The sequence below is a fragment of the Silurus meridionalis genome, chromosome 17 (genome assembly GCF_014805685.1).
Source record: "Silurus meridionalis isolate SWU-2019-XX chromosome 17, ASM1480568v1, whole genome shotgun sequence".
Classification (NCBI taxonomy): Eukaryota; Metazoa; Chordata; class Actinopteri; order Siluriformes; family Siluridae; genus Silurus; species Silurus meridionalis.
Window position 1 is genome coordinate 14,045,654 of NC_060900.1, and position 22,846 is coordinate 14,068,499.

Consider the following 22,846-nt stretch of genomic DNA (forward strand, 5'->3'; position numbering starts at 1 on the left):
AAATAAGAGCATTGTCTTTTTTTCTTTAATAGGTTTTTCCTCCACATCATTTGTCATGTTAAATGCATTAAATCAGTGAATCCACAGTGCAGCAATTAAAGAAAGACTTCTAAAATCAGTATGTAGAAACCACATTGAGAACAAACATATAGTTATTAAATAAGTTATATGTGGGTAAATAATTATGTGAAAAGATAGTTAGTAGTGTTAGTTTTATTGTTTTGTTGACGAATTAATGTGTTGTTTTATATTTATTCTGAAACACAGAAATGATTTATGCTTTGTTTTTGAATGGTGTTTAACTCAAGTCAATAATGTGCTGGATAAGACAATATTAATTAACAAAAAATGTAACACAAAATTACAATAAAATAAATATGACTCGACATAAAGTGCATGTGTGTGATATTTAGTGCAAAAACATCATAGGACGTAAGACAATAGACACAAAGGCACTGCAGCACGGAATAGTATCACAAGATTTGTGATAGTGTCATGGCCAATTATTATCAATAGAAACAAATTCATAATAAAGATAAAATACCAAGTAAAAGAAAAGGGTTGTGGGGTCAAATAAAAATACTTTATTCAGCAGAAATAAAGCAAGTTTTATGGAAGTACCCAAAAACACAGTCAACACACAGTCTTGCTATACCCTCTTCAGCCATCTGTGTAATGGCCACATTTCTCATTATTATTTTTTTAATGTAGCATGTAATTTAAATATGGCCACTTCTCTGCTAGCTGTGCCAGCACAAAATACCCTTCATGGACAAATATGTGCTCAACTGTGCTGCTGAACATTCTAACATTCCTTTATATACCATCCTGGAATGCCCAGATTTTAACCAGTAATGGAAATATTATTGAGCATCATTATTTATTATTATTTATCTCAAAAGTAGTCTGTAATATGGCCGTATGGCTGCATCAAGGCCCTACATAACTTCAATTCTTGCTATCTGTACTTTAACTCATTTGTTATTTAACAAGTCAGCCTTCTTAACTGCAATGAAACTGCATTTCGTTGCTGTGTACCTGTACAATGCAATGACAATAAAGTTGTATCTATCTATCTATCTATCTATCTATTCTAGACTAGATATGTTGTGCTGTTGTTATATGTGCATTGACATATATATATATATATATATATATATATATATACATATATATATATATATATATATATATATATATATATATATATATATATATATATATATATATATATATATAAAATATACTGTATATATTGTATAATAAATATATCGGAGTGGCGTAGGAGGAAACGCCGAGTGACTTTTATTTTGAAAGCCGGACGTACCGGTCGGGCGTAAGCGGAAGTATCAGTGCTTTGGAGGAGCAACTTTGGCTACCAAAGTTGACGGTGTGTTAGAAGTTGGCTCTGTGGCCGCCGGTTTTGATTATAAATTCAGACAAACCCTTTAAAAAAACGGACATAATGGACTTTTCCGCCGGCGTAGGTAGCACACTATGAGATGAACGAGGCACCTCGAGAACAAGGCGGCACTGACGGCATTATGCTGGTCAGAAGCAGTAAGGATGTAGCTCCGGTAAGTGCCTGGAACAGAAACCGATGCTGTGGCAGTGCGGTATCGATAGTGAAGAACAGCACTAGAGATCTGTAGTCACTGATTCATGTATATAAATACTTCGCCTGTTTTTTTTAATTAAATTAAGCCTAGATATTTTGCTGTAACCGTGAAGCTAGAGAGCCTACAAGCTTAAAACGTAGCCGGTACTAAATCAATCAAATGACCAAGACCTTTAGTGTTTATATTGTATTAGATGTAGGTTTAGTTGTAGCGAATGTCAATGCGATGTTCAATGTGCTCTCTCCGTTTATACCCTTCCACTTTCGCTATGTAATCAGCAAACACATCAGGGTTAAAAAAAATCGTCACCATTTCCACTGGGTTTGTTCCGGAAGCCTGGTGTTTAGATTGTTAGCAGCCGTCCGTCCAGGTGGCATGTGATTAAACCCATGATTCTGCATGAATACACACAACTCAGTTTAGCAGCTTTATAAAGTCTTTATCATGGGGCGGGTTCAAATCTTTGTGGCATCTTAGTTAATGTAAAAACATCACAGTATTAAGCACACTTTTGCAAACACACAATGAGTGGTGAGAAGAGTATAAAAAAAACAAACGTGTACATTATCTTTAACTAGGTGTTTAACGGTACATAACATGCACGGTTCGGTACGTACCTCGGTTTTTAAGTCACGGTTTGTTTCACTTTTGGTACGGTTTATGGGGAGGAAATGCAAAACATAAAATTGCCAGTCGTTTTTTATTAACGCAGTTTATTCTTATTAACATTTGTGAACATCAAGAGTTTAGATAAAAAAATTAAAAATAAAATGTCTGGTTGGTTTATATATATATATATATATATATATATATATATATATATATATATATATATATAAAGAATAAACCAAATGAATGCAATACTTGTTTATTATATTGATTAACTTGAGGAATTAAGTCAATTGGTGCAAATTAATTAGGTGAAATAAAAATACTTAGAGAAGTTCAATCAAATAGTTTAAACTTGTTGGAGCAAATTTGGGTAATACAGATGTGTGTATACGTGTGTTTTTTACATTTAATATTTGATTTTCTAAAGTGAAACTTATTTTATCATACTTAAACATCTGTCTTCATTCCTTCCTTCATTCATTCACTCCGTCGATATGCAGAATTGTCAGGATATTTTCCTATTATGAGAAATGCTTAAACATAAAACACAAAAGAATCCGTATCGCTAGGCTGTCGTAAGGCGATGATAGAAATTGGCAGCGATTTCGTGCACGCACAAAACCTGCACAGTGAAAATCATGTTTCTATTAAGGATCGAGTAGCCACGACAAACTTGCAGTCCACCATTTAATATGTTTGTGAGGGAACTGAAATTTTAACTGTTCCACACGTAAAAAGCATTGCATTCGGTACCGATGAATGGACCGATTCAAAAGCCTCGTACCAAAAAGGTTCATTACGGTTGCATGTGCTGTTACACCCCTGTCTTTAACACGTCTCTTTGCGTAGGACTAAATAATTAAAAAAAAGGAAAAAGCTTAAACACATAATTAAAAATAAAAAAACATTTGATCAAAGCCGTGGCTGTGAAGAAAGGCAGAACAATGAATCAAAAGAAACCCTGTGCAGAAAAATAGTTTCATTTAATTCTGTTATCTGTAAAATGCTGTTTTGGGGTTTTTGACATTTACAAACATGTTAAGACAAGCTGCAGAGGTGGAAAGGTTTAAGGGAAAAGTTGCTGCAGACTATGATTTGGTTGAGTCCACAGGGAGGAAGGGAGGGATTTTTTTTTTGGGAGTAGCAGCTGGTTCCAAAATGAAACATCTGTTCATTAAAAAAAAATATATATATATATATATATATATATATCAGGCTAGTCATATTTTGTAATTATTCCAAAAACTTCAAGGGAAGTGGTAGCTCAGAGGTTAACATGTTCAGATCAGAAGGTTGTGAAATCAAATTCCATCTCCACCAAGATGTCACTGCTTAGCCCCTGAGCAAGGCCCTTACCTTCAAGTGCTCAGTTGTAATTAGATTATAGTAAGTTGCTCCCGATAAGGGTGTCAAATGCTGTAAACATGAGAAAAATGATAATAATTTGACTGGGAGTGTGAAAAGTGCAGGCTGTAAGTGGGTTACCGCATGGCTGATATTTGCAGTTATTAGATTAGATCAATTCGCTAAACAGTTCTCAGTTCTTTCTCAAAGATGACATTTTGTGGATTTATTTTTAATCACACAATTTTACCACATCTAGACGCACTTCAGTAACCTACATTTCCATGTCGATTGTCTCGGGCCCTGCGTTCACATTGGGAAATGGCAAAAGCAGGTTTTCATTTCCTGTGTGCAAGCTGTGGTTTTGTCAGCAGCAATTATACTGACAATGACAAGCCATGGTGAGATTGAGTCACTTGAAACATTTTTCACTTGAAACCTGGCACAGTAGTCACAAATCCAGTTGAAACAGTTATAGTATGGTATCACAACAATAGTTTGACAATATGCATTTAGGTCACCACCATTTCTCATCACAATAAGTGCTCAACAGGCCACAACACACCAGCCCACACGAGTGAAGCTAGAACATGGCTGCCACATGCCCACAAAAGACATGCTGAAAGAGACAAAGACAATTTTTCATTTGCTAGTGAGAAAGAAGTGTAAGCTTGTGTAATGCAAAACATCAGTGGTGCTGAAATGTTGTGCTCTTAAGGAATGCTATGTTTATAAAATAAGATATATAAGTGAATTTAAAAAATATGCCAAATAAAATCTGTAATGTAATGCATCATTATTCATTTAGCAGAATAAGAGCAGAAGAAGTAATGATTTAAAACTATTCTTCTTTTCTTTACAGCGCAGCGTTGGCCGGGCGAAGGTGACCCATGCAGTTGTGGTCATCTTTTTGGAATTCTTTTCCTGGGGTCTTCTTACAACACCGATGTTGACCGTATGTAATGCATCAAATAAAAATGATGAATTTGGATTGTTATCCCAGCCATTGTTATGTATATGTAGTGTGCACACTTATATAATGGGCTCACTCACACAGGTTTAGATTACAGTGCACTCAGCTGATTAACTGAGAAAATCCATCACAAAGCATTTGTAAAGCAGATTCTCTGTATTTTTATTAATTAGCTAACGTGGAATTTGAATGAATATCAGTAGAGTAGAAAGCTTAATATAAGTTCCTTATAGAAATAAAGAATGCTGATCATTTTTAAAGGAAAATAAATTCTTGATTAAAAAAGAAAAAGTAGAAATCCAGCATGTTTTTGTTACTCCAGCTTTAGGTTTGAAGCTGGCTTCTACAAGAAAATAAAATGTCATTAAATACTGTATTTACTTGCAAAAACTTTTGAATACTCATCTTAATAATCTTATCCATATCCAAGATCTGCTTTTATGTTTTATTTTTAAGCCATTATTTCTTTAATCACGTTTAAATTCATTTTGTTTTTCTACTTTTTTCTTTTCAGGTGCTACATGAAACATTTCCACAGCACACATTCCTCATAAATGGGCTTATTCAAGGAGTGAAGGTGAAGTTATAGTTTTAGTTAGTTTTCTTTTATATGTATACTGTTGTTCAAAATATGTATTGTATCATGGGTAACCTCTGTTCGTTATTTATGCATTATTTATAGCTTTTGCACAAACTTTTTTTATTTTAATGAAATATTGTGCCATTTTCATCAACAATTTACTTGAAATAAACACTTATTTCTGATAAGGAATTGACTAGAATTCACTAGAAGTCTTTAGATAAAATGTCGAATAATAAAAAGAATACTAATCTATTTGTGGTCTGTGATAGGGATTGCTGTCTTTTATGAGTGCCCCACTGATTGGTGCCTTGTCGGATGTATGGGGCAGGAAGTCCTTCTTGCTGTTGACAGTGTTTTTTACCTGTGCCCCCATCCCACTGATGAGGATAAGCCCATGGTATGAGTTACGGCTCAGCCAACACTGAGCTCTTTGTGTGCTATCACATGCCTCTCATGTGAGCGTATCCCTTCTGTAAAGATTACTGCCTACTGCAGGTCTGTTCTAGATCAGAGACTCGACTGCTGTAATCTGTCTTTTAAAATATCAAACTGTACACAGGTTTAGTTTCGATCTGCTCAGATTTGTACACATCAATGTATATATATACATATATAGTTTTATTTTTACATATACAATGACCTTTAAACCATATCCAAAAACTTCATCTACATATTTCTGTATTTCCGTCTAGGTGGTATTTTGCCCTTATCTCTGTATCTGGAATCTTTTCAGTCACCTTCTCTGTTATATTTGCATATGTAGCAGATATTACAGACGAGAATGAAAGGAGCACAGCTTATGGATTGGTAAGAGAGTACACTTACACCACTTACAAAGCTCACAAAATCCAAATACACCTGGTAGTCAAAGATTGCATACGTTTAGACACATACAAATATTTCCGTATATGAGTACAGCTTAAACTCTTGACATCCAATCAATTGTACATTTATGTTTTTAATCTAATATTTCTGTGCTCTCTCTCTGTCATACTGTTTAAAAAGTAACATGCATCGATGTATACACTAATTATTGACAATTTCTTGCATTCATTCCTCTCAGGTATCGGCGACTTTTGCTGCCAGTTTAGTTACGAGTCCTGCTATAGGAGCCTATCTTTCTGACACATACGGAGACAGTCTAGTGGTACTGGTGGCTACCATCGTTGCTGTAACTGATATTCTTTTCATACTCCTCGTTGTACCAGAGTCTCTGCCAGACAAAAAACGGCTATCGTCATGGGGGTTTCCAATTTCTTGGGAGCAAGCTGACCCTTTTTCTGTGAGTTGCAACTTTATATATCTTTACAAATTGTATTTTCTTGATATTTACATCCACGTGTGCACCTTTGCTGGCAGACCATACAATTTTTAGGTTAGCAATAGTATTGGAACAGATTTGAACAGTCTTAGAGTAAATAACACCTAATATTTGTAATATTTGGTGGCATATCCCTTGCTTACAATAAGTGCATCAATTTGGTGAACTTACACCAATAAAGGCATTTTTCCAGGCTTATACCACAGCTTTATTTAGTTGTGGTTTGTTGTAGGTGGTCTTCACTTAACAGTAATTCTGTCATCAACTGCTGTTATTTTCCTTGACAGACCTGTTTGCTACATGGTTATTAGTACACCAGTGGTTTAAATGGCCTGTTCTTCTGCCATAGACAGATCTCTTGTTTTCATGTATGTTTATCTTTTTTAATAACAAATGTTGGCTTTACAGGTGAAACCCAGGTTTAGAAATTCATAGCTATTGATTGTTTAAACCAGGGGTCTCCAAACTGCGGCCCGCTAGGCCCTCTCATCCGGCCCGTGGAGACCTTTTGCCCTACGGATAAAAATTACGGAAATTTACGTGTATCCTGCCAAGATCAGCCGGCGCTTACGTGGACGTTATGTTTTTACGGCGCGCAGTAGTATGTTACTGTAATTTCCGGACTATTAAACACACCCAAATATAAGCTGAATTTGACAAAGATTTTTTTTTTTTTACATAAAAAGCCGCACCTGTCTATAAGCCACAGGTGTCTACACTGAAACTAATGAACTTTACACAGGCTTTAATGAAAGACAGTGTCTGTTACACGGCTTGTATCTAAACAGTAGCCTACCAAGAAAGTCATTGTTCACTGTCTTCCTCCTTCCTTTTACAACAATTTCTCTCGGGAGTTTATCTTTTGGTATCGTTGTGCGTTTAAAAATCTCCATCGGTGAAGCTTTTTTCCCGACGCCGTGCAGCTCAGAACACAGGTGAAGTGCGTTTTTTCATGCTCGGTTGTTTTTAGTATAACGAATGATTCGCATTTCCTGTAGACAGTCCGAGTGAGCGGCACGTCAAACATTAGAGGAACCTCATCCATATTTATTATGTGGTGCGGCCCGATTCAGTGGGAGCGCATCTGATTTAATATAAAGAGTTTCATTAGTTCACCTGAACCCATTCGGCAATTTCATTGGTCTAATCATCATTTCACCAGAATGAAATACGTGAAGAACAATTTGAGAACAAACTTGTCCAATGAAAATCTCAGGTCACTGTTGATGTTAGGGACATCAAATTTAAAGCCAGAAATGTCTGCTATTCTGGCATCCAGGAAACAATTTTACCATTCCCACTAATACAGGTGTTTATGTGTAATGTATCAATGTGTTATTAAATAATAACTGAATAAAATTATATTACATAAATAATTAAAAACAACATCCATGTTTTGATTCTTTTTTATTTGGACCTCGAATGTGTAGTCGGCCCCGAACTGTTGTTTGATAGTTAATGCGGCCCTCAGGCTGAAAAGTTTGGAGACCCCTGGTTTAAACAATCAGTTTAGCAAGGAACGGCTGGGAAATGGGAGGGTTTAAACATAAGGTACTTATGTTTAAAGTTAACACAACTGGATATAAAGACAAGGAAATGAAAGCAGACATTCTGATCTGTTGTCTTATTTGTTATTTTTTTTTATCTCAAACCTAAATGCCTTAACAAAAATATTTTGCCATGCAGTTCTAATACTTTCCTGTTTGAGTTATTATTTGCCATTCGCTTGTCTAAGGACTTATTGTTCCTTTGCTTTCACAGTCTTTAAGAAAAGTGGGAAAGGACACCACAGTGCTTCTCATATGTGTCACAGTTTTTCTGTCATATCTTCCGGAGGCAGGGCAGTATTCCAGCTTTTTCTTATATCTAGGACAAGTAAGTGGCATTTCACTTTTTAAAGTTTTTCATTTCGTGTGTAAATTATAAATTACAGTTGTTTTGAGTAATCCATACACACTATATATTAAAAGTTATACATAAGGCAGTTTTGAATTACTAAATGTTTTTCTTTTTTGCAATGTTTTTATTTCCTAATGTGTATAATGTGTGGAATTATTGATGTATTTTGAAACTTTGTTTCCTGTTTCAGGTTATTAACTTCTCATCAACAGCAATTGCAGCATTCATAGCAATGGTTGGAATTCTGTCTATTATAGCACAGGTATATTCACATATTGAAGCAATATTTGTAGCCAAAGCATCTTCATTAATACCCAGTTATAACTTGATCTAACAAGTTATTATTCATGTTTATTAAACTAGGAATATAAGCATCATTTTACTCCATAGGATTTTAACATTTTTTAGTTTCAAGCAAAAGGTATAGATTTAGTCAGAGTGCTTCTGCAAACTCACAATTATTTTTCTTTATTATTTTTTGGCCAAACTTTTCTGCAGTTTTTTCTATACTTCTCTTCCAGCCATGAAAAACATTTAATTGTTTTTGTTTGCATTAAAGCAAATAAATAAGCAAAGTGCATGACAATATTTCATAATAGTAAAAAAATAGTCTACAGGATGATTTGGTGCTCTCTGGCTTCGTCAGCGTCATTTTCGTCTTTAGTAGTTATGTAAATACTTTGTGTTCATGAGGTACTGTAACAGCTCACCCATTGCCTTCCTTTCAGACTTTGCTCCTAAGTGTGCTGATGAAAAAAATCGGCAATAAGAATACTATGTTACTGGGTCTTGGATTTCAGCTGTTCCAGCTGGCCTGGTATGGCTTTGGGTCAGACACGTGGTATGTTTGATTATAAATGTGTTAAGCTTTGTTGAATAAATAACAGGGTTTTTTTTTTTTTTTTATGTTTTTTAACATATTTCTGTGACAAATGATTGTAGGATGATGTGGTCAGCTGGTGCCGTGGCTGCAATGTCCAGTATAACCTTTCCAACAATAAGTACCCTGGTGTCCCATATCACAGATCAGGGTCAACAGGGTAGGGGAACATCAGTAATCATGCTTCCTAAATATTACTGCATATGTATTTTCTAACCATGTCTTTATATGAAATTAATACATTTCTAGATAGCAGTACATTAAATTATACCAGAGCTAAATTAGTTCTACAAAGTTGTTTCTTTTTGTTCTATAATGTTATTTAAAGCTGTGAATTTTAAAGCTTTGCTAATTTATGGTGTCTTTACTGTAGGTGCAGTGCAGGGAATGATAACTGGGATTAGGGGACTGTGCAATGGGCTTGGTCCGGCTCTCTTTGGATTTATCTTTTTTCTCTTCGATGTCGAACTGAATGCGGTGGGGCCAGTTAACCACGATTTAGCTTCAGCTGTCACTGTTAAGGTACGGATTTTATTCAATCAGCCACAGTTTTATTCATCAGTAATCGTATTCGGTTCAAAATATGCGATGTGTGCTGTGTACACCGTCAAGTCAAATCAAGAAGCTTTTATTGTCATTTAAACGATATATAGCTGACGCAGTACACAGCGAAATGAGACAACATTCCTCCAAAACCCTGGTGCTACATTAAAAGACATAACAGAAAACACAGAGCGAAGGACTAGTAAGTGTCCTCGCCACATAAATTGCATCGTGTGCAACCTGGTGCAAACAGTGTAAGACAACTCAAGACAGTGTAGGACAAATAGACACAAAATAGCGCCGCCAGTAAACCTACTGTATATTATACTGTACAGTGTGCAGAGAGAACTGAGTACAGGCATTTTACTTGTAGGTAAACAAAAGGGTTTGTGCAAAAGAGCAATAGCAGCAAATCAAAAGGATGTGCAAAAACAGCATATAAACAGTTATATGTAATATTTAGTAACACACAAATAAGTAACTTAACTTAGTGTAATTTAACAGATATTACATAATATATGTTACATTTAATATATTGCAAAATTACAATTCTTTTACAAAACCACCATGCATAATACCCTGACACTGGGTTGGATCAAAAATGAGGAGATTGAGCCTGGGAACATTTTAAAAGTTTTATTTAGTTCGTTCAAAGATTTCTTCTATCAATTTTGATCATTTTATCTAACATGCTCATTTCGCAATGCTATTTATCCTTGCTGCCCTGCACTAAAACACAGAACACGTATTCACACAGGTGTGGGACCGCTCAAATTTCCCAGCTTCACCCTCTATTAACAAATTGGCACCTACCACTTCCAAAAACCACTCCCTGCCTGACCTGGGCTGCCGCAGTCTCCCTCTTTCGCTGATAGAGGGAATATGTCACAGCCATCTTCTGGCCTGTATATAGCTTTAAAATAAACAATTGATGTGCCAGATATCAACCTGAGAGATCCACATGTTTACATCCTTCATTCTTCATCCGAGTTATTGGAGGATGGTCATGGTGTAGGCTTGTCCCAACAGATGGAGTACCACCCCCAGATGCTGATTGTGCCCCTGAAATTAATTGCTATAAATAATAATGCCTTCTAAATGTTCTGCATTCAAATGTTCATCATGTTTCTGTCCATGAGAACAATGCTAGAACATTCTTATGTTTTCAAACAACCCAAAAACAATAGAGCATTAAGCCACCAACTTTAGTTTTACCTCTAACCTAGCTCCTCCCTCTCTGGAACGTCCATTGCCAATAGTATAAGGACCACCATTGTTTAAGTAGATTCAGGCAATAAATCTGCTGTACACTACCACTATCTATTCACTTCACTTTAAAGTTGATGTTTCCAACTTATCGTGTGACTTTGAAGGGCCATTGCCAGTTGTTTAACAATTTGAACAATCCGAGTTGATGTGAGTAATGATACGAGCACTTTCTTTTTCTCCCCAGAGCTGAGTAATGATGCAATTTTTTCTGTTAGGTTATTTAAGATATGGAGTTTTTCTGTCAAGTCCATTATTTACTAAATTAAATTTTCTTTAGGTCCCATTTTCCATTCCTTCATAATCACTTCTAGGACTTATACCCATTTAGTAATTCAAAACTCTGTAAAGGCTTGTGGGAGCCTTTCAAACTTTAGCAACAGGGGCTTGAATTGCTTACCCCAACTATAAGCGTTATTGTAAATAAATGTACAAATCATATATTGGATGGTAAACATTGGTGCAAATCTGTGTAATCCATAAAATTTCATACAGTTCATTAAGAATGTTTGATATAAGGTACATGCCCGAGTTATCAGGATTTCTTACAGTGTGATGACTTGGGAGATTTTTCAAGTGTGTTCCACAACACAGTCCTTAGAAGTTACAAAGAGGTACTGCTTAAGGTTAATTTTGTGATCCAATAAAATTAACATAAAAATGATGCACATTTGCGGTCCACAACCTGAGGTTGTCCATACCAATTATTTTGAAGGGGGCATTGGTTAAGAATAATTGACTCAATGGTGCTTTTGTCAGGTCAGTGTTTTATCCTGCCCTCATCAACAGAGTGCCATACCATCGGATTGTAGTCAAGTCAAGTCAAGTTTATTTCTATAGCGCTTTTCACAACAGACATTGTCTCAAAGCAGCTTTTCAGAAATCAACATTCAAGGTGAATGGTGTGCATTTATCCCTGATGAGCAAGCCGTGGTTGATTGCAGGAACTGTGGGCTAGAGGCAAAAATGCATACCGATTTTTCCGGAGTTTTTCCAGTTTGCGACTGTTTCCGGAGTGGCTTGGAAGGTCCACTGTCATTATGCAGTACTAGAAGCAAATTATTGATGCCACATGCTGTTTGTTTTGACATGTGACTGCACGCTGTAACTCATTGCTGTTGGTTCATAGTGTATTAACTAAGTTAGAAGATAAAATGTAAATTAACTTAATTAAAAAAAGATATTAAAAAATGTTGAAATTAACTAACAATAATTCTAAAGCATTTATGAACTTTAGTTAATGCTACAAATGGAATCTTACTATAGTTTTACCATTTCACATAAGGCCATCTTTTAAATAATTTTTTGTTTTTTGTTTTTTTTGTCTTCAAAAAGGCCAAAGCATTGAAATAATTTTTTTTTTTATGATTTGTTTATGTAATAAATTTCAGTTCTATTTTACATGGAGTATTTTTTATTAAGTATCCATATTTGTAATTGGTTAATTAATCGGTTATCAGCAATACAATCCAACCTAGCTATCGGTATCAGTAAAATCCATTATCGGTCGACCTTTAACACATTTTAACAGGGTAAATGCTTAAATGAAATTCTGTGAATCTTTATTAAATAGGGGCAAGGAGCACCACACTGGGCTAAACACATTGATGAATACTGTAATTTGGTCAAAAGTATGCATGCCATGTTTGTCTCATGTCTACTCCAAAGGGAAATTCCTAATGGGAATTTCCCAGATCGGTAGGAAAGCAAGATCCCTTCAATCTTCAAAGTGTTTTCTTGATGCAGATAATACATTTAAGAGTCTGTCAGCAAATTTAGTCATTATGAATAATGTATATGATAGAATAATGTATCTCACAGTAGAGTATCTGTTACATATGTGTCTCACAAATGTAAAAAAAAAAATGTTTTATGTAATGTATGTGCGAGTATAGCTTGTGGAATGTCGGAAATATACAAATGACGAGTGTTTAAGATCACCAGCCAAAACCAGCTTTGCACGTTACACCACACAACAAATAGCTGGGTTAAAGTTAAACAATAAAAAAGAACTATACACATAATAGCATATATTTATATATTTATACAAAATACAGTGGATTAACTTTTATTTCTTATTTAGAGGCGTTACCTAACGTCAAGCCTTTTTCTCTTCTTTTAGAGAGCAGTCATTCCTGGCCCTCCCTTCCTGTTTGGAGCCTGTACTGTTCTTCTAGCATTATTGGTTGCCTGCTTCATTCCAGAACGCCATACTATGACTGTGAAAGCTTGCAGCACTCGGGTTTCACCTGTCGCAGGAACACATTGTAACAGTTCTGCTCCTGTGAGTGATGAGGACATTGAACCTCTCTTGCAGGACAGCAGCATGTAGCCAACTGATTCTACCTGCAGCCTTTTGAGGTGTGAAAAAACATGTGATCTGGAATGACATGAACTAGATATAGTTTAGAGAATCATATTCTTTATATATATATATATATATATATATATATATATATATATATATATATATATATATATATATATATATATATATATATATATATGGTATTTGTTCCAGCTCTGTCTCAGAATGAGCTTTTTGAACTTTTTAATTACAGTTTAACATTAGATAAGCTTTGCTTATACCAGCTGAGATGTATTAATATCATGTTATGCTCTTAGTTGGGAATGTGCCTTCACCATGCAAATTTTTTTTCTCCCTCCCTCCAGTCTCTGCTGAATGTATATGATGTACCATAGGTCAATGATGTCATTTAGTTTTTAAATGTGTAGCACTATAATAGTATTCTATTAAAGAAATCCAGAAAGACAATCTTTATATGGAAACTTTAGTAATTAAAATCCTCGAAGAAGCTGATGTTTCATTAGCTATGCAGCTGGAGAAATATCTCTGCTCATAGTTTGGTGTGATTTAACGACCACTATCTGGACACAGTGCAGCTTTATAGTGTGACTTAGCAATTGAATGCACAAGGTGTTGTCATATCTTCAACTTATATTAAAGTCTATTGCATTGCAATATAGGTGAAGAAAATGTATATAAAAATGATATAGTATATGGAGTACAATTGTCACAAACTGGCCTAAGTATTTTTTTGTCAGTTTATAAGTTCTTGAACTGTTACATGTTTATGCAAAAGGGGTATTTATTTCCTCATCTAAGACTATTATCTATACTTGTGTACCCTCGGCTTGTGGTCACACCACAATTAATAACTGCTACCTCAGTCTGTAACATTGGGCCTAGCTCAACTCTATCTAATTTTTATAAAAAACAATCAGTGCGCTATATTTGAACAATAAGATTTGCCCAATATTCTTTCACTTCACCTCAGCAACTCATTTCCCATTTTTTCTTTTACATATGCAATCCAGACATTCCTGATCATGTATTTGTTGTTTGTAAATATGTAATACTTGTTTAAATGTGTTCTATTAGAAACAATGCTTTTGGATCAATTCAGAGTTCAGCATATATCAGTAAAAATACAATTTCTTTTGAATTCTAAGATGCTGTGTAATTAACATGCTACATTACAAGCATACTGTTATTTTGGTTTTGTTTCCAAGCATTTTACTTAGTTTCTTACATTAAATCATCTTTTACAATATTGAATATATGCCTGTTTTAACACAACTGTTTCATGTGCATATTTTGAATGCCATTAAGTGGCATATTTTACCTGCAAAAGCTAGAAAAGCTCTTCATAGATTCACTTAGAATTGTAAGGCCTAAGAATGCACGTACATAATCGAAAACAAATTTATGATGGCAAAAAATAAAAAGTCAGTGTTTTCTGTAACCTGAATGTGTGTGGTATATAAGCTTTTTTTTTTTTTAAATATGTATGATTTTGGGAAAAAAAACAGCATGGATCAATTGACATTGTATGCAGCATGTGTAAAGTTTACATAGATTCTCTGTTTAACACTTGTTCTTGAAATTTGTTCATTGTGTTTGTATACCACATAACTTAATAAGTAATGCATGTAGCTAATGATTTGCCGTTCAATGGCTAGAGTGAGGCATTGAATACCAGTGAGGTATAGAGTATTGAATTGCGTACCTTTGTTATAGATGAGGTCAGACTTTTATATATGCAGTACATCTTTACTTATGCTGTGTGCTTAAGCACCCTTTTACCTTTTAATTATATAAAGAACAAATTATCATACAATCAATACGATGCTCTCAATACATGTTAAATCAATCAATACGATGCTCTCAATACATGTTAAATCAATCAATGACTATTCTCATTGTACAGTATCTAACTTATAGAAAACAAACTCAATAGACCAGTGCCCAGCAATAAGAGTTTGGTATTGTTTGTGCAATAAACATAGAAAATGTGGTATTTCTCAAAACAAACTCTTGAGATATAAAGCTTATTTATCATCAGTCACACATGCGCACACATCAGCTTATAAACCAGCTTGACGGACACTGGAATTTTTGTTGACATGCTTCTGGGAAATATGTCTTTTTATTGAAGCTCTAGAGTATTTAACGTCTTCACTGAATATAATTTTGTTCCTTTTTGTTGATTTCCCAGTTTGCTCTGGAATCATCAGTTTGACTATAGAAGGCAGGTCAAGGACACTTTGGTGGTATACATTGGTGCTGTTTCTACAAAGCAAAAGTAATTTTTAATTGATTAACTGATTCACTAAATCTGCAGAACAGATAATAATAACTATCACAATACATTCATTTGAATTACAGATATCGGTTAATTTTTTTAAATTGGTATTTTTTAAATAAAAGAAGATAGCAACAAGCCATAGATATTTTATCATTTGTACACAATAAATGCTTTTCCATGTATAGGTGAATTAAGCTGAAATATATAGTAAAGATAGTAATTGATTAGTAATTTTAATTGATAGGGGGCAATACAATTGTAAAAGAAACAAAAACAGTATTTTAATAATTTCCATTGTAACAGTGGAATAAAATAGCAAAGGAGCAACATTTCTGGAATCCTTTAACAGTACTGTTGTGTCTGTTTTAGTCTTTTCAACAACTATCACTTACCTCTGTCCTTGAGAGTCTCAATATAGGTCTGTATGAACTCCTTGTCGTGCTCAGTCTCTTCGAGTGTGTTTTTCTTCTTGTCCGTATCAACATCCAAGTGTATCGGATTATCAAATAATTTTATGAATCTAAAATTATATAAAAATGTATTATATGTATGTGTGTGTGTATGTATGTATATATATATATATATATATATATATATATATATATATATATATATATATAATATTAGCTTTGTGTCAGCTCTAGTAAGAGCAAAGATTTGTTGGTTAAATTCATACTTAATGTCTGGATTGTTGACGAGGCCGGAAGGAACACAGGTCAATTCATCTCCACTGACAACAACCATTTTGAGGGTGACAATATTTACTGTTGACATTGGTAAATAATTTAATTTGTTTTTATGCAGGAATAATGTCTGTAATTCCTCCAGCCTAAAATAAAAACATTTTATCAACATTAACATATAAAACAATAACAAACTGTGTCTAGTAAACAAAACAATATACAGAATACAATATGGATTTGCAAACTGCATATAGAACATGCACTAAACGTACCTATCAATATCCTCTGGCAAATCACGCAGACTGTTCTTACTGATATCCAACCACTGAAGGCTTGACATTCGTAGTACACTGACTGGTATAGTGGCAAATTTATTTTCGGATAGGTCTAGATGCTGAAGTTTTTTTAAGCTGCTCAGCTAACAGAAAACACAGTTATGTTAAATGTAATAACAACAAATATCTAATATGTTAAATATCACTTTTATGCAAGATTTTAGATTTTTTATTACCTCAAAAGGCAAGTCACTGAGGTTGAAATTTGCTGTCATTTCCAGCTTTTGCAGATTTTCACACTCTCCAAGCTCAGGTGGAATGCTCGATAGCATATTGTAATTTACATTCAGTTCTTTTAGTTTTGCCAGTTTTCCTGTCAGCGAGAACAAGTAAGTCACAAAATTCAGAAATGATCAAACACGTAAAAAAAAAAAATGCTTAATTAAATAAATAATAATCTAAAATCACTTAATTTGTGTTATAGTTAGGAACTGACCTATCTCAGCTGGAAGCTGTGTGAGTCTGTTTTTAGATAAGTCTAAGACACATAAGTCCACAAACTGTTCAATGTATTCAGGCAACTTTTGAATTTGTGTTTTATGGATGTGCCATTCACGCAGGTAAGTCATATGCTGAAGATCTTCTGGTAGTTTCTGTAATGCAAAGAATGATTTTTTTTCTTGTTATAACTTTATGGTGATTTTACAGCTTATTTATTTAAAACTGAGAAATCATGCTAATATTTACCCTCCATTTATCTCCACTCAGCTCAAAAATGAATATCTTTTCTTCACTGTCAGTGCCTGAATAATGATAATTTAAAAAAAAAAGCTCTAATCAATGATATTTTAAAATTTTGGTTGTAATATTTTTCATTTACGTGTATGCCATTTTGGCAGATGCCCTTATCCAGAGTGACTTACAAAAGTGCTTCAGTAAACGTGTTCTGATCCAACTAAACACTCACAATTGTTTGTTATAATTGCAGATTGCTATAGTATGGTAAACAGGGTTAAGCTAGATTAGACTACAGTAGATAGACACCAAAGGCTGACAATCAAAGAAATAATTTACATCATAAGAGCAACAGGGGTAATGTGTGGTTTAAGAGATGTAGGAGGCTCTAAACTTTTCATGGCTGACAATAAGTAAATCAGAGGTCTACAACAGTGGACAATTGCGCATTTGAGATTTTAACGAGTCAGTGAGCAAATTATAGTCCTTCAAGAAAGCTGACAATAATGTTATCTAATTAGATGGCTTGAGTAATTCATTATATTTTATGCTGTACCATGTAATGAGGCATCTATTTCTATCTATTGCTATTACAGCTATATTTCTGATGCCCCGATTAAATGCCCAATATTAATGCCCAATATATAATCGTAAAATTCCAACCTGACCTAGACCAAAATTTGGATATCATGCCCTGACTTGTTGTATGGTAAATCCTGTTGCTCAAGCAGTTTACATTTACTAGACTTTATCTTATCAGTAAACATACTTGTATGAACTGTGGGTAAAATTCCCATTTCTGCAAAGGCTGATCTTTCCAGATAGCACTGGAGAGCAGTGACTTCTTTGGTCTTCATTTTTCTGCACATTATGCGATACTGCCATTGCTGATTTATCCTAAAAAAATATTATTTGGCTGTCAAAAAACATCATTAAAAAAAAATAAAAATAAAACCTGAAATAAAAATCAGTGATGATGTTTTCAAACTCATAAGTACTCTTTATATCGTGCTTAACCCTGGGATATCGTCATTCTGAACTCTTATTCTTAACCCCAGGTCGAGGAATTTTTCTCACTTGTTATTTAGAAGTAGCACACTCAGTCGCACACTGTATTTATCCAGTCGTGGCTGTTGACACAGCAAAAAGACAAATTAGTCTGTTAAACTAGGGTTTAGGGATATACCATGTAAAACTTCAGATTAGAAATTTCCAGGATTAATTGTTACCCACAGGTAAAGTATGAGCTATGTGAAACAAGATAACCCAGAATTTTGTTTACCCAGGGTTCAGAATATCCCAGCGTTAACAATTCCAAGTGTGAAAAATCCTAAAAACAGTTTTGTCTGATTTTTTTTCTTCTTACTTGGCCAGAGCACTTTTCTTGATCCTTTCCTGTTCTTTCTTTTGACGCTGCTTGTGTTTTCTCACCCGGCCCTCCCAAAGACTGCATATCACTGAGAGGTCATACACGGGAATGTCAATTCCAATCCTGTCCACCCTCATGCTTAATATTCCTGAGTAAAAAGAGCTTCTAAAAACAAACAAAATATATAACGATACACCAAATGTCTTTTTAATGTTTTATTTTCTTTCACAAATATTTTTAGTAGAAATATTACAGCTAAGTACTGTCGAGCTGAACATATGAAGCAAAAACACAAAGCCAAAGCGAGAAGTTACTGGTTTAAAAAAATATCAAATTATACAATACTATGCATTAAATATATAATTTAATAAAATGGATTAACTGGCACATAACAGTATAGATTACATGTTACATAAGTGTTACATAACCTCTAAATGCTGTCAAAGTCATATAAAATAATGAAGTCATATAATTTAAAAGCAAATTTACAAGATTTTAAGACAATCTCAAATCAGAATACAATACATATTCTTACCTGCAATATATATTCTTTCTGCTCCTTTCTAGGTTTAGCTGCTTGTTTACCAGAGTCAAATACAATCACACATCTATGGGTCATCTATATTTAGTACGTCTGAGTAAGATTCTATATTTACCTTGACAGATATTATTTCCCAATGTCACACTCACTGAGATGTCACATGTTAGCAGCCTCACGCGTACCAATTCCCCAAGTGACTCATTTAAATAAAACAATGAAGTGAATATTACAAAGGGGAAGTACAAAAGTTGGTCAAGAATTCATCAAAATCTCTACTTGTTGTAAAGGTCCCAAACATCAACAGGTTACACAACACACTGGGTACAAGTTGACCATTTGATCCCAATTCAAGTCAATCGCAATACTAAGATGTAGACACGGTATGTATATATGAACTTTTATTTAGTGAATTTATTGCTACTATTACTGAGATTTTAATGAAAACTAAGGACAAGGGCACTGGTCAAAAAGTTTATTTGATTATGAGGTTTAGCACCATTACCACCCTGTGACATACCAAAAGTATGAGACACCCAGATACAAAGTCAGCTGCCATGACATTCTAATAAAAACCAAAGTTAGGAAAGTGTTATAATACAGTAAAATAAAAAAGAAATATATATAATAATTTCACTTGACAATCAAAATGAAATTATACATTTCTTTATAACAGCTTACACCACAATTTTAAACTGTATTGGTCAGAAGGTGATTATTATTCGATTAACAAAAAAAAAAAAATAAATAAAAAAGTATAAGTATGAGTATATGTACAAAGATTAAAAAAGATATTTTTTAAAGGAGTCACCAATGTCTAATTCTTTTCAATTCAATTGAAGTTTATTTCTATAGTGCTTTTCACAATGGACATTGTCTCAAAGATTCACAGAATGTAAGAATTATAGAACAAAAATTTTAATATTCAGTAATTCACTGTCCAAGTTTCAAATTTTACTTCTGGTTTTGGAGTACTCTTTGATTTGAGTTTTCTCTAATCTAACACCCCTATTTTAACTCAAGATTGGCTCTTGACTAGTTGATTAAGTAGCAGATAATTGTTTTTGTACTAGTTAAATTTGAGTTTTTTGATCTATATTGATGAACTTTATTGGGTGAAATGCTTGCAATATGTCAGATTTATCTGAAGGCCTGTATATATATATATATATATATATATATATATATATATATATATATATATATATATATATATATATATATATAAAATAATGCTTTGGTTGGTATTATTTTTTCTTATGAATAAGGTAGGTACAATTACCAGGAAACTTGGACACACTTTTTCTAATTTCTGTTTTACTAGATAAGCATTTTACTACTTGGCAAAGCAGCCTGGGAGCCAATGACAACACAAATCAGGGGCCTCTCTACCAATGACATAAAACGATTCTGAAAATGAATCAGGAATATGACATGGTATCTCCTAGCCACCCAAATTTGATACCATGATCCAGCCAAAGCCTTGTAAATAATTCATTCAGTTCCTTTACACAGATTATCTTACTTTGTTGGTGTCACACAAGCATTTTTTTAACAATATATTGTTTGCACTGACCTTAACGAGTGATGAAATACATGTGCTTAAATTGAGAAGACCAAGAGTTTACCTTCGATTTCCATTGCCTTTGGTAAAGCTGTTTCAATTGAATTAAACATACAAAAAAAAAAAACACAAAACAATTATTCACAAACACAAACAAATTACCAAACGAACAAAAACCTGTTAGTCTACATTTTTTATTAATACTTCTACTTTTGACTTTATTAACCAGACAAACTTAAAGGACAAACACATCTAAAATTACAAAAGGAAATAGATACAATAGTAGATCCTGATACAAGGGCATTTTAACCAGGCCTGCCGTTACTAAAACTACTGAATTAATAGTAATCATGGGGTTGGTATAATAAATATTAAGAGGTATAAGAGGTTGCACCAACAGAGTTTAATGTTTAAGAAGATTTTTCATGAAAACTGTTTTGTTCAAAACAAAACATGGATAGTGACCAAAATAGGTTGAGGTGGTTTGTGCACCTTATTATGGCTGTAAAGTCCTACTGGACAGATACCCTGGGTTGAGAGATGATCTCATGCAATTGACTTTTAAGCATCTACAGTTCACTCCCCAGGGCAAGACGAAATCTGTGGCTGGGGCTACAGAAGTCTAGACTGACCTGCTCAGTTTGCTCCTGCCAGGATTATAGACAGGGACTGCATTTTCCACAAGCCACTGTTCCATCACATTTAATGTCACATGACTTTCCACACCTGTTTCACATTCACGATAATTAACACTTGCATATAAAGTCACACCGCGTACACACACCACACCACACCACACTTATTCTCATTCGTCTCTCTTGGTTGTCATTCATGGGTTCATTGGTTATGTTTCCCACTCAGGTTATGTTTAGCTTGTATATGTGCTTGGTCATTTTTGTGTTTTGTTGTTTGTTATTGTGTTTCATATTTGCATCTTGTAAATACATTATATGCACTTGCCATCCATCTATCTATTTCATTATGTGAAAGTTGACACTATGTCTCCTATCAGAAAATGTAAAAGGACATATTAATGAATTAATAATCGATTGATTGATTTAGATTTTAGATTTATGGATTATATATCTTTATATATCAGATGAAAATAATGTATAAAAACATTATTCCGAATGTGTTATAAACTGGTGCACAGACAGACAGACAGACAGACAGACAGACAGACAGACAGACAGACAGACAGACAGATAGATAGATAGATAGATAGATAGATAGATAGATAGATAGATAGATAGATAGATAGATAGATAGATAGATAGATAGCTTTATTAATCCCAAAGGGAAATGTTGCAATGTTACAGCAGGCAGTTCACTGACAAACAGCATAGTAAAAGCAACAAGTGCACAAGAATATTAAGGCCAGTTTAAATTAAAATATTACAATGAGTAAGAGGGTAAAATTATTACAAAGAAAAAAAAAATGATACACATACACTGTTTATAATAGTGCAATCAGGTGGAAATCTGAGAACTGAAAATTGTGTTGCATTAATAATGTTTAACATTGCAAAATAATAATATACTGTTATTATTATTTATACATTATTGTATATACCAGGGGCGTAGCCATCATTTCAAAAGTGGGGGGGACGAAATGTGTAGTGTTACCTGTTTTTTTTTTTTCTCCACTAAAAAAGTGAGGGGGACGAATTAACTTTTTATAAAAAGTCCCCCGCGTCCCCCGCGTAATCTACGCCCCTGGTATATACAATTGATTAGGTAACTTAAGTAACTACATACAGGAAGTACCCTGTTGGTGTGTCATGTAAGTATATTGAGTAAAAATATTAAAGGTATGAATTGAAGTGATGGACGAAGTGCACAAACCATGTAGTTATGTTAAAGTAGAGATACACTAGGTAAAATATTTCTCCAGTAAATGTAAAAGTACAAAATTATTTACCTTCAAAAGTATCCAATATATCAACTAATTTACTAGTGAACTAGTTTATGTGAATAGACTCTAATGTTACTCTTAACACACAATCTATTAATAAAATGATTTTAATAAGTC

At 33.9% G+C, this 22,846-nt stretch overlaps 2 protein-coding genes across 3 annotated transcripts; one reads left to right on the top strand and one right to left on the bottom strand.

Annotated features, from left to right (window-relative positions):
• Positions 1-1,335: 1,335 nt before the first annotated feature.
• mfsd14bb (major facilitator superfamily domain containing 14Bb) lies at positions 1,336-13,816 on the top strand. The gene is made up of 13 exons (XM_046871860.1): positions 1,336-1,577; positions 4,438-4,530; positions 5,063-5,125; positions 5,401-5,528; positions 5,824-5,938; positions 6,195-6,413; positions 8,214-8,327; positions 8,542-8,613; positions 9,080-9,192; positions 9,294-9,391; positions 9,605-9,753; positions 13,163-13,465; positions 13,530-13,816. Exons 1-12 carry the CDS (start codon positions 1,503-1,505, stop codon positions 13,370-13,372), a joined length of 1,449 nt encoding a protein of 482 aa, XP_046727816.1. The 5' UTR covers positions 1,336-1,502; the 3' UTR covers positions 13,373-13,465; positions 13,530-13,816.
• Positions 13,817-15,186: 1,370 nt separating this feature from the next.
• lrrc2 (leucine rich repeat containing 2) lies at positions 15,187-19,344 on the bottom strand. 2 transcript variants are annotated; one of them, XM_046871861.1, is made up of 10 exons: positions 19,248-19,344; positions 18,710-18,877; positions 18,113-18,240; positions 17,356-17,411; positions 17,105-17,261; positions 16,845-16,981; positions 16,606-16,751; positions 16,327-16,479; positions 16,043-16,170; positions 15,187-15,634 (listed from the first exon to the last, which is right to left on the bottom strand). In XM_046871861.1, exons 2-10 carry the CDS (start codon positions 18,847-18,849, stop codon positions 15,585-15,587), a joined length of 1,095 nt encoding a protein of 364 aa, XP_046727817.1. In that variant the 5' UTR covers positions 18,850-18,877; positions 19,248-19,344; the 3' UTR covers positions 15,187-15,584. The 2 variants fall into 2 exon arrangements, with proteins under 2 accessions (XP_046727817.1, XP_046727818.1); XM_046871862.1 differs by having other exon boundaries at positions 15,188-15,634; positions 18,710-18,800; positions 19,248-19,331.
• Between the last annotated feature and the right edge of the window lie 3,502 nt (positions 19,345-22,846).

Coding starts and splice junctions, on each gene's coding strand:
- lrrc2 (XM_046871861.1), bottom strand. CDS start 18,849: ATGAGGGTGGACAGGATTGGAATTGACATTCCCGTGTATGACCTCTCA. Junction 17,262..17,355: donor TGAGTGGAGATAAATGGAGG/GTAAATATTAGC, acceptor TTTGCATTACAG/AAACTACCAGAAGATCTTCA. Junction 16,982..17,104: donor ACAGCTTCCAGCTGAGATAG/GTCAGTTCCTAA, acceptor TCTCGCTGACAG/GAAAACTGGCAAAACTAAAA.
- mfsd14bb (XM_046871860.1), top strand. CDS start 1,503: ATGAACGAGGCACCTCGAGAACAAGGCGGCACTGACGGCATTATGCTG. Junction 5,529..5,823: donor CTGATGAGGATAAGCCCATG/GTATGAGTTACG, acceptor ATTTCCGTCTAG/GTGGTATTTTGCCCTTATCT. Junction 9,392..9,604: donor CACAGATCAGGGTCAACAGG/GTAGGGGAACAT, acceptor TCTTTACTGTAG/GTGCAGTGCAGGGAATGATA.